The sequence below is a fragment of the Lepus europaeus genome, chromosome 18 (assembly GCF_033115175.1).
Source record: "Lepus europaeus isolate LE1 chromosome 18, mLepTim1.pri, whole genome shotgun sequence".
Taxonomy (NCBI): domain Eukaryota; kingdom Metazoa; phylum Chordata; class Mammalia; order Lagomorpha; family Leporidae; genus Lepus; species Lepus europaeus.
Window position 1 is genome coordinate 35,322,073 of NC_084844.1, and position 12,752 is coordinate 35,334,824.

The following is a 12,752-nucleotide window of genomic DNA, read 5'->3' on the forward strand; positions in this document are numbered from 1 at the left end:
TTTTGGCTTAATATGCTGTGAATTTTTAAATGAAATATCTTGCCTGGTTGTTAAATCCATTTTGCCAAATGTTTTACAGGAAAATTCTTTTGTCTTATAGATGGATATAAATCTGAAGGAACAGGTTGTCATTTTAGATGAAGCTCATAACATTGAGGACTGTGCTCGAGAATCAGCAAGTTACAGTGTAACGGAAGTTCAGCTGCGGTTTGCTAGAGATGAACTAGATAGTCTGGTCAACAATAATATAAGGAAGAAAGACCATGAACCTCTACGAGCTGTGTGCTATAGCCTCATTAAGTAAGAATATTTGTGTGTTAGTGTATTTATGCTGCCTGAGTGTCAAAAACAGGTTTTATTATGCCAGTGTTTTAAAGTTAGTAAACTTTGATTAACCAGGATACTTGGGAAATGGGTTGTTTTCCTGCCAGTTAAACTTTGTTAAAAAAAAAAAAAAGCCTGATCTAGCCTTTTGTCTTATTCAAAAGAATAAAATGAAATTAATTGGTTTTTAAAAATTAATAATTGTGAATCTTCTGAAGTGCACACAGCTAATAAGTACATGAAAAATGCTCAAATCAATGTTACTAGAGCAATGCAGATTAAAACCATGAAATAGCATCTCATGCTTGCTAAAAGGTTATGATAAAAAAAAAAAACAATACAAACATTGGCAAGGCTCTAGAGAAATGGGAACCCTCAGACATTGCTGATGGGAATAAATGACACAACCACTTCAGAAAACAGTGTGGTAATTTCTTTTTCTTTTTTTTTTAAGTGTACAGTATTATTAAATCATTCATAGTTATGCAACCATTATCACCTTTCATCTCCATAAGTATTTTCACTTGTAAAACTGCAGTTCTATAACTCATTAAACAATAACTCCTCATTTCTCTATCCCCAGGCCCTGGCACCGATCAATCTACTTCCTGTCTCTATGATTTAAGTACTCATAGATAAGGAATCACACACTGTATGACATTTTTTGACTGATTCGTTTCCTTTATCATTCTGAAGGTTCATCCATGTTTCACTATGTGACAGGATTTCCTTCTTTCCTGATGCTGAATAATATTCCACCGTAGGCATGCACCACATTTTGCTTATCCATTCCTCGTTAGATGGGTTGCTTCAACTTTTTGGTTACTGTGAGTCATACTATGACTTTCAGGACACAAATGTTTCTTCAGGACTCTTCCTTCAATTCTTTTGGGTGTTTACCCAGAAGTAGAATTGCTGGATCATACGATAATTTGATTTTTAATTTTCTGAGGAACCACAATACCATTTTTCCAGAGTGGCTGTAGCGCCTGACAGTGCACTAGAGTTCTCATTTCTCCTCTCCTCATGGACACTTATTCTTTTTCTGTGTTTTTGGATAACAACGATCTCAGTGGTTGTGAACAGTGCCTCATTGTAGTTTTAACTTACATTTCCTTGCTTATTAGTGATGTCGAGCATCTTTTCATGTGCTTATTGGCCAGTTCTCTTATCTTTTTGAAGAAATGTCTATTAAAGTTTTTGCCCTTATTTGAATTGAGTTTGACTTTCAGGGTTGAGTTTAGGAGTTCTCTGTATGTTCTAGATATTAATCCCTCATCAGATACATCATTTGCAAATATTTTCTCTTCTTCTGTGAGTAGCCTTTATATTACGATGTTGGCATCATATTTTGATGTATAAACTTTAAAAAAAGTTCATGAAGTCTGAAAAATTATGAATCTTCTTACTAATTTAGGAGAATAATTTTATGGCCTCATACAATGTCTATAGGACACTGAACAAACTAACCACAGTTTTTTTGTTTTTTGTTTTTTGTTTTTTTTTTTTTTTTGACAGGCAGAGTGGACAGTGAGAGAGAGATACAGAGAGAAAGGTCTTCCTTTGCTGTTGGTTCACCCTCCAATGGCTGCTGTGGCCGGTGCGCTGCGGCTGGCGCACCGCGCTGATCCGAAACCAGAAGCCAGGTGCTTCTCCTGGTCTCCCATGCGGGTGCAGGGCCCAAGCACTTGGGCCATCTTCCACTGCATTCCCGGGCCACAGCAGAGAGCTGGCCTGGAAGAGGGGCAACCGGGACAGAACCCGGTGCCCCGACCGGGACTAGAACCCAGTGTGGCGGCGCTGCAAGGCAGAGGATTAGCCTAGTGAGCCGCGGCGCCAGCCTAACCACAGTTTTAATTAATAGATTTAAAAATTCTTAATCAGGCTTTAATTTATTGCTTTATCTTTTGAGTAGAATTCTTTTTTGTTGTTGTTTGTTTTTAGATTTACTTATTTTATTTATTTGAAGGCAGAAGACAGCATTATGGAGGTGGACAGAAAGAGAAAGAGAGAGAGAGGTCCTCCATCCTCTGGTTCACTTCCCAAATGGCCTGGCCAGGAGCCTCTTCTGGGTCTCTCACATGCATGCATGGGCCCAAGCACTTAGACTGTCCTCTGCTGCCTGGGTCCCAGGCACAGGAGCAGGGAGCTGGGAGGAATTGAGCTGGCGCCCACAGGGATGCAGGCGCTGTAGGCGGTGGCCCAACCTGCTGTACCATAACATTGGCCCTTTGAGTAGAAGTCTTGTTACATAGGTTTTAAATGATTTCAGAACTCTAAAATAATAGATTTAACATTAATTTTATTCAAATTCACATTAGATAATTCCCTTTTTAAAAAATTTTATTATTATTATTATTTTTTTTATTTTTTGACAGGCAGAGTGGACAGTCAGAGAGAGACAGAGAGAAAGGTCTTCCTTTTGCCGTTGGTTCACCCTCCAATGGCCGCCGCGGTAGGCGCGCTGCGGTCGGCACACCGCGCTGATCCGATGGCAGGAGCCAGGTGCTTCTCCTGGTCTCCCATGGGGTGCAGGACCCAAGGACTTGGGCCATCCTCCACTGCACTCCCGGGCCAGAGCAGAGAGCTGGCCTGGAAGAGGGGCAACCGGGACAGGATCGGTGCCCCGCCCGGGACTAGAACCCGGTATGCCGGTGCCGCAAGGCGGGGGATTAGCCTAGTGAGCCGCGGCACCGGCCGATAATTCCCTTTTTATTACAGATTAAGTTGCTGATTTAGAATCTGGTTGTTTTAAAACAAAACTCCCCCCCAATCTACATCTTGTTCATTTGTTAACATTTTTTCTGTTTCCTTGACAATGTGTTGTCATCACTCATTATCTGTTGGGGGTTGGTTCCTGGATCCCTGAGGATACCATAAATTACCCCAATGTTCAAGTCCCTTATATAAAATGATAGAGTATTTGCATGTAATTTTTTTTTAGATTTATTTATTTATTTGAAAGAGTTGGAGAGAGGCAGAGAGAAAGAGAAAGATCCTCCATCCATTGGTTCACTCGCCAATTGCCTGCAATGGCCGTAGTTGTGCCAATCCGAAGCCAGGAGCTTCTTCCGGGTCTCCCACGTGGGTGCAAGGGCCCAAGGAGTTGGGCCATCTTCCACTGCTTTCCCAGGCCATAGCAGAGAGCTGGATCAGAAGTGGAGCAGCTGGGACTTGAACTGGTGCCCATGTGGGATGCTGGCACTGCAGAAGGCGGCTTTACCCGCTATGCCACAGTGCTGGCCCTTTGCATGTAATTTATATACATCCTCCTGTATCCTTGTACTTAAAATAATATCTGGACTATTTATAATACTTAATACAGTATAAATGCTGTGTAAATAATTATTATTCTGTGTAGATGAGAGAAGAGTAACAGACAAAAATATCTAATACTCAGTTCACATGCAATTTTTTTTCAAAACTTTTTCTGTCTGTGGTTGTTGGAAAGATTCTGTGTGGATACAGAACCCATGGAAACAGAGGTCTGAGTGTACTTCTAAAGAAATTGAATGTTACACAATCATGGGGTTTGAGCAAATATGGATACTTCAAAAAGCTCATGGAAAATGGAATTAAATGATAATTTGGTTACATAAAATTTTAGAATCCATGTATATCTTCAAAGTTTGTGGGAATATTATGAGCAAGCTGCATGGATTTCAAAATGTTTTTGCACCATAGTAAACTCACCTTTAAAAAATTTTATGTATTTATTTTCATTTTATTACAAAGGCAGAGACAGAGACAGGTCTTCTGTTTCCAGATCCTCCCCAAATTCTGCAATAACCAGGAACAGTAGGCCAAAGCCAGGAACCGGGAACTCAGTTGGAGTCTCTCCCATGTGGGGGCAAGGACTCAAGTACTTGAGCCACACTCCGCTGCCTTGCAGGACGTGCATTAATAGGAAGCTGGAATCAGGAGCAGAGCCAGGACTCAAACCCAGGCACTGCAGTGTGGGATGCAGGTGTCCTAGGTGGCATCTTAACCAAGCTCCTGCTCTATCTTTTAAAAATAAATAATAAAACTAAAATTTACTTGAGAAGGAGAAATGATTGAGACTGGACCAGGCCAAAATTAGGTGCTGAGAACTCAGTCTGGATCTCCCATATGGGTAGTAGGGACCCAATTACTTGAGGTATAACTGCTGCTTCCTGTGATTTGCATTAGCAGAAAGCTGGGGTCAGGAGCCAGAGCCAGGTATCAAACTCATGTGTCCTGATATGGGACATGGACATTTTCACTATTAGCAAGGAGCTGGATTGGAAGTGCAGCAGCTGGGGCACAAACATACACCCTTATGGAATGCCAGCATTGCAGGTGCTGGCTTTACCCACTATAGCATGGCGCTGCCTGCTCCCCGCAAACTTTAATTCCACTTTTCCACAAACTTTTTGAAGTACCCTAGTAAAATATATATAAATTTGTGTAGTACAAGTCTCCATACCCTGTCCCTCGTCTGCTCAGTTCCCATTCTAAACAAACTTAACATTAATTGCTTATTTACACATATAGATTTTTTTTCTCATTTTTGAATCTAAATGATATCCTATACATAAATTTTTATGCATCTTGCTTTTTAGAATTAATATATTTTGAAGATCTTTCCATATGAAGACCTAGGTAACTTTCTCAATTTTGAAAAAAACCTGGAATTCTATTGGATAGATAATGCAACAATTTATTTAATTGACCTCTGATTAATAGAGGGGGTTGTTTCTAGGATTTTGGTATTTTGTTGTTGTAATAAATAACTTTGAACATATACCATTTCGTATGTATACAAATGTATCTATAGGAAAATTCCCAAAAGTGGAATTTTGGAATCAAAGCATAGATATTGCTAAATTTTGCCACAATAGGTGAGTGAGCAGAAGACTAATATATGCTTCTGCCAGCAATGTATGAGAGTTTGGAACTTATTTTTTGGAGTGCTTTGAGGTGGAAAATGGTATCCCAGTGTAGTTTCATTTACATTTCTTTTTTTTTTTTTTATACAGTTAATTCTTTTTTTTTTTTTTTTTCTTTTGACAGAGTGGATAGTGAGAGACAGAGAGAAAGGTCTTCCTTTTTGCCATTGGTTCACCCTCCAATGGCCACTGCGGCCGGCTCATCACACTGATCTGAAGCCAGGAGCCAGGTGCTTCTCCTGGTCTCCCATGCGGGTGCAGGGCCCAGGGACTTGGGCCATCCTCCACTGCACTCCTGGGCCATAGCAGAGAGCTGGCCTGGAAGAGGGGCCACCGGGATAGAATCTGGTGCCCCAACCGGGACTAGAACCCGGGGTGCCGGCGCCGCAAGGTGGAGGATTAGCCTGTTAAGCCAAGGCACCCGACCTTCATTTACATTTCAATATTAATGAAACTAAGTCATTTTTTTTTCTTTTGGATCAGCTGTTGACAGCTGTGTCCTGTACTGGTTCTTTTTGATATGGTTCTTTTTCTTGTTGGTGTAGAAGCTCTTTAAGTGAGTAAGTTAATTGCCTACAATAAGAGTTGCAAATACTATTGCCACCCCACCTCAGTTTTGCCATCTGCCACATCTTTCCTTGTAGTATTTTTGCCATGTAGAATTTTGTCAATTTTATTTCATAGAATAATTTGTTGATTTGTCTATTGTTGCCACTTTTATTTCTCACATCTTCCTCTCATTTACCCTGATAGTAATGGTATCTGTACTTTTCTGCTGTTCTCATCGAGGTTGCCAAAGGTATCTATTGTTGTCCTCTCTTATCTGAAAGGAATATGTTCCCCAGTGAATCTGGAAACAGAGGGCAGTACTGGGCTCTATCATTTAATACCTTTTCCTTCCTAACCAATCACTTATCATGCACTGTGGCCACAAATTTTCTAATTTGAGATTCAGTAGCAAATCTAGCATGAATTTCTCTTTCTTCAGAATTTGAACGATAGAGAATTTGTTTTTTACCATAGATCTTTACAACCCTAGCATATGATTTTTTTCTTTTACATTGAGAACTTTCCCTTTTCATTTAAAGGAAACACTTTATGTCTTCTTTTGGTGTATCTGAATCTAGCATCAGTAGTCTTGTGCTCGGGGACCATTATTTAATGCCCTGCAATACTGCACAGTCAGACTGATAATGGAGATGACTACTGAGTGAGTGTTGGTGAGTGTTGTATACACGGTGTTCATGCTAATCAGCAGGATGATTCATGTCCCAGGTGGCATGGCATGAAAATGACACAGGACTTCCTCATGCTACTCAGACTGGTATACAGTTTAAAACTTACAAATTCTTTATTTCTGAAATTTTTCCTTTAACATTTTTGAATAATGATTATGAGTTATTGAAGCTGTGGAAAGTAAAACCTCTATTAAAGGAGAACTACTATGTTGCCAAATCCATTTTTCTGTTGTCTTCTCAGCAGTGCTAGATGTTATAGATGACCACCTCTTTTTGAAAAGCATTTTTATCTTAGCATCTATGATATCTCTTGGTTTTCTGCTTCACAGTCTATTCGTTCTCATGTCTCTTGATAATTATCTTTCTGTTTGATTTCTGAATGTTCAGGTATCTCAGGATTTTGCCTTAGGACCTAATGTCTCTACTAGCTCTTCCTTTTTCCTTAAATTATTAACCTGATATTGTAGACTATAGTATACTTTGCAGTACTGGTAAGATGTGAATCTATGTCTGTAGTCCCAACTTCTTCTTGAAATGCTGTTCTCATAGGTCCAACTATGTACTTTATATATCTGTTTGGATATCAAAAAGACATTTCAAGTTTACACTCAAAGCAAAACCCTTTCCTTTCATTACTGTCCCCACTCCTCTTGCCCCAGGTCGTAACCATTTAAGCAAACAGTACCAACCAGTTCCTCAAATCAGAATCTAAATAATATTCTTGATTACTATCTCTTTCATCCAGTTCATCAGAAAGTCTTGCAGATGCCATCTACACAATATATCCCAAATCCATAAATTTCTTTAACTCTCTTTTTCTATCATTCTCAACTAGAATACTATAATAGCCTCCTAACAGTTGTCTGCTTTCATTCCTGTCTTTTTCCTGTAATATGTTATGGCTTGGAAGCTGGAATTAGCTTGTAAACACTTAAAACAGATGGTCTCTCTCTTATTTAAAACTTTCCCATTGTACTTCAAATACAATCCAAATTTCTTGTCCTGGATTAAGATGATCTGGTTCCTCTTATTTTTCTCACATTGTTCATATCATTTCTTCTTCTTTTTTTTTTTCCTGATATCCTTGTGATGGGATACTTTTTGCATTCAGTTAAAATAAGTATTACCTCAGGAAGAGTACTGTAGACATTCCTGTCAAAGTAGCAGCTCTGTTATATTAACGTAATTTATTTTTGTTATATATTACTACCTGAAATTTTCTTGTTTCTCTATTGGCTTATATGTTTATTTCTGTCTTAATAACATGTACTGAGAAAAAGCACTTTGCTTATTTTACTGACTTATTTCTACTACTCAACTGTCTGGCTTAAAATGGGCATTCAGATGCTTACTGAATGTATGTGATAATAAGCAGCACTTTAGTTTCTTTATTAGCTTGCTTTGCATTTCCTTTAATGTACATTGGGGATAAGTACCTAAGACCTTACTCTCATTTGGAGAGACATTAATCAAGTAAGACAGTGTGAATTACAAATGTCTTATTCTGTTGAAATAGTGCAGATAAGGATGATGCTGACTGACAGGATTGTCTTGATTTTATTCCAGTTGGTTAGAAGCAAACACTGAACATCTTGTAGAAAGGGATTATGAATCATCCTGTAAAATATGGAGTGGAAAGGAAATGCTCTTAAATTTACACAAAATGGGCATCACTACTGCTACTTTTCCCATTTTGCAGGTAAGATTTCTTTTTCTGCCTGTGAAATTCATTTAATGAATTAGAAGTGATTTAGTAGGGGCAGGAGTTGTGGCTCAGTGGGTTAAGCTGCTACACTGGATACTTGAATCTCATCTTCAAGTGCTTGGGATCAGGTCCTGCCTCTGTTTCTGATCCAGCAACAAGTGATGGCCTAAGGACTAGAGATCTTGCCATACAAATGGGAGACCCAGATAGAATTCCTAACCCCTGGCTTTGGTGGTTATTTGAGGAACGAATTGAAGCATGGATAAGCTTTCTTCCTCTCCCTTCCTACCTCCCTCACCCCTCCTCCATCCCTCTCTCTGTCATTCTACCTTTCAGATTACTTAATTAAATCTTAAAAAGAAATGATTTAATAGTAAATAAATCAAGAGTAAATTCATTGGATAATCTAGAATTTTTATCTACAGGAATTTAGTTTTTTTACCTTTTATTTAAATTTGATAAACTTTTAAGTGATGGCATGGATAAATTATGAGTGAAAATATAGAATTATTTAGTTTGAAAGAAATAAAACTTTAAGGGATTAATTGCTTTTTGCTAAAAGCTAAAAAGAGCCAATATTTTTAGATTATAAATTTTTTAATCAATTTTAAGAGTTAAAATTTTGAGAAAAAAACCCATTCACCTTAACCTAGATATTATAAACCTAGGTTCATGAATAGAGTTTTATTTGTTTCTTTGTTTTTGTTTTTTTAGGATTTATTTATTTGTTTGAAAGGCAGAGTCACAGAGAGAAAGAGAGGGGGGGGGGTCTTCCATTTGCTGGTTTATTCCCCAAATGGCCGCAAAAGCTGGAGCTAGGAGCCAGGAGCTTCTTCTGGGTCTCCCACATGTGCAGGGGCCCAAGGACTTGGGCCATCTTCTCCTGCTTTCCCAGGCCATAGCAGAGAGCTGGATCGGAAGTGGAGCAGCCAGGACTAGAACTGGCACCCATATGTGATGCCAGCACTGCAGGCGGCAGCTTTACCTGCTGCAACACAGCGCTGGCCCCCATACATAGAGACTTAAGTGGGCTTTTAGAAAATTATGAACCTTATGAAGTTGTATATAACATTTTATGAGTATGTGCTTGTGTCCATTTTTTTCTGCATAGAGGATAATTTTCATATTCTCAATTTTTTAAAATTAATAGACTTGATTTTTTAGAGGCTGTTTTAGGTTTTGAGAAAAATTGAACAGTAATTACAGTGATAGGAGTATATTCTCACCAAATGCCCACCCCACCGCAGGTATCACTGTTTTTCCTATTACTGACATCTTTCTATAGTGTAATTTGTTCCAATTTAAATCCATGGTTTACCTTAAGGTTCACTTCTTAAAAAAAAGGAAAAAGAAAAAAAGAAAAAAATTTATTTATTTATTTGAATGGCAGAGACAGCGAGAGAGAGAAGTCTTCCATCTCCTGTTTCATCCCCAAAAATGGCCACAATGACCAGGGCTGGGGAGCCAGGAGCCAGGAACTTCATCTGGGTCTCCAGTGTGGGTGCAGGGGCCCAGTCATTGGGCCGTCTTCCACTGTTTCCCAGGCATATTAGCAGGGAGCTGCATCAGAAGTGGAGCAGCCGGGACTTGAACTGATGCCCATAAGGGATACCAGTGCTGTAGGTGATGAATTATCCCATTATACCACAGCACTTGCCCCAGGGTTCACTTCTTGTGTTATATAATTTACCTAGGTTTTGCCTATCAATCTGTTCTTACAGTATTATACTAAATGTATTCAGTCTTAAAAATCTTCTGTGTTGTGCCTATACATCCTCCATCACACCAAACCCCACTTCTACCAAACCCCTGGCAACGATTGATATTTTTTTCTGACTTGATACTTTGTCCTTTTCTGAGATGCTGTATAGTTGGAATTGTATAGTATGTAGTCTTTTCAGACTGACTGCTTGTGCTTAATGATATGCATTTAAGGTAACATCATGTCCTTTTTTTTTTGGCTTGCAACTTATTTCTTTTTATTGCTGAACAGTGTTCCAGTGTCGGTACCACTGTTTGTGTGTCCATCTGTGGAAGTGCATATGGGTGGCTACCAATTTTTGGCAGTTATGCATAAAGCTACTATAAACATTTGTATTCATGTTTTTGTGTGGTTATGTTTTCTACTTGTTTGAGTAAATACTTAGGAGCACAGTAGTTGAGTAAAACTGTTTAACTTTACAAGAAACTGCTAAACTGTCTTCCAAAGTCTGTTTTGTTTTATTCCAAAGTCTGTATTGTTTTGTTCCGAAGTCTGTATTGTTTTGTTCCGAAGTCTTTATTGTTTTGTATTCTCACCAGCAATGAATGAGAGTTCCTGTTGCTCTGTATCTGTGTTAGCAGTTGATATTGTCAATGTTTTGAATTTTAACCATTCTAATAGATGTATAGCATAGATATCTCATTGCTTTATTTACACTTCACTAAAGAAATGATATGAGTGTCTTTTTATATTTTTCTTGCCATCTATGTGTCTTCCTTTGTGATGCCTGTTTGTATCATTTGCTCACTTTTCAGTTGGAATTTTTAATACTTTTAAAATTCATATTTACTTATTTGAAAGGTAGAGACAGGCCGGCGCCGCGGCTCAATAGGCTAATCCTCTGCCTGCGGTGGCGGCACACCGGATTCTGTCCCAGTTGCCCCTTTTCCAGGCCAGCTCTCTGCTGTGGCCCAGGAGTGCAGTGGAGGACGGCCCAAGTGCTTGGGCCCTGCACCCCATGGAAGACCAGGAGAAGCACCTGGCTCCTGGCTTTGGATCAGTGCGGTGCGCCGGCTGCAGCACGCTGGCCGCGGCGGCCATTGGAGGGTGAACCAACGGAAAGGAAGACCTTTCTCTCTCTCTCTCTCTCTCTCTCACTGTCCACTCTGCCTGTCAAAAAAAAAAAAAAAAAAAAAGAGAAAAAGCTAGAGACAGAGACAGTGAGGGAGGAAGAAATTTCATCCTCTGGTTCACTCCTCACTGTCTGCAATAGCTAGGTTGGGGCCAGGACAACGACAGGATCCCAGTTTGTGTCTGCCCATGTGGGTGACAGGGATCCAACTCTTTGAGCCATCACCTGCTATCTCCCAGGGTGCACATTAGCAGGAAGTTGGAATTGGAAGCAGAGCCAGGACTTAAACCTAGATACTGACGTATGAGATGTTAGTGTCTCAAGCAGAGTCTTAACTGCTGGGCCAAACACCTACCACAGATTGTACTTTAATTGTTGAATTCTAAGAGTTCTTTGTATATTTTGAATACAACCCATTCATCAGATACATGTTTGCAAATATATTTGCCCAGTCTGTTTATCCTTTTAAATGTGTTTTGTCTTTTTCATTCTAATGTTAAATGTGTCTTTCATAGAGTAGAAGTTTTTAGTTTTAATGCAGTTCTACTTACCAGTTTTTTTCTTTCATAGATCTTGCTTTAGGTATTGTATCTAAAAACTCAACTCCAAACTCAGATTTTCTCCTATCTTCTAGAAGTTTTATAGGGTTGCCTTTTGTATTTAGATTTATTATCTACTTTGAGTTAATTTTTTTGGAAAGTATATTTCTGTTTCACATTTTTGCACGTTTGTGCAGGAAAATGGATAAATTGTATATTCATGAAGTAGAATATTTTTTTTTTTTTTTTGACAGGCAGAGTTAGACAGTGAGAGAGAGAGACAGAGAGAAAGGTCTTCTGTCCGCTGGTTCACTCCCCCAAATGGCCGCTACGGCCGGTGCACTGCGCCGGTCTGAAGCCAGGAGCCAGGTGCTTCCTCCTGGTCTCCCCTGTAGGTGCAGGGCCCAAGCACTTGGGCCATTCTTCACTGCCTTCCTGGGCCACAGCAGAGAGCTGGACTGGAAGAGGAGCAACTGGGACAGAATCTGGTGCCCCGACCGGGACTAGAACCTGGGGTGCTGGCGCTGCAGGCCGAGGATTAGCCTAGTGAGCCGTGGCGCCAGCTGCAGTAGAATATTCTTAACAAAAAACTACTCCCGTCTCAACCATTTAGATAAATCTTAGACACATAATGTTGAGTAGAAAAAAAAGACTGAGTGCAAACTGTGTGATTCTATTTTTATGAAGTTTAAGTACAGATAGTCCTAATGTGATAGAAGTCGAAATATTGCTCTGCAGGGGTTTGGGCCAGTTTGGGCTGAAAAGGGGCAGAAGAGAGTCTAGGATTCTGGGACTATTTTGTATCCTGAATTATCATTGGTTAAGTGGTGTGTGTTTGTGTGTGTGTGTGTGTGTGTTGGGTGTTTAGTAAAAGCTACATTTAAGATGTATGTATTACATGCCAATAGAAAATGGACAAGTAAAATTTGTGTTGATGGAATAAACTTGGAATATATAGAAGGGCATAAAGAATAAAATGATTCGGGGCTGATGCTATGGCATAACAGGCAGTTTCTGCCTGTGGCGCTAGCATCCCATATGGGCAGTGGTTCATGTCCCAGTTGCTCCATTTCTAATCCAGCTCCCTGCTAATGCACCTGGGAAAGCAGGAGAAGATGGCCCAGGTGCTTGGGCTCCTGTACCCATATGGGAGACCCAGAGGAAGCTCCTGCCTCCTGGCTTTGGATCAGCTCAGTTCTGGC

At 39.7% G+C, this 12,752-nt stretch overlaps 1 protein-coding gene across 1 annotated transcript in view; it reads left to right on the plus strand.

Annotated features, from left to right (window-relative positions):
• BRIP1 (BRCA1 interacting helicase 1) overlaps positions 1-12,752 on the plus strand; it is a 208,413-nt gene that overhangs the window by 54,038 nt on the left and 141,623 nt on the right. The window contains 2 exon segments of the mRNA XM_062174775.1: positions 101-300; positions 8,039-8,171. Coding sequence (XP_062030759.1) covers positions 101-300; positions 8,039-8,171 — 333 coding nt within the window.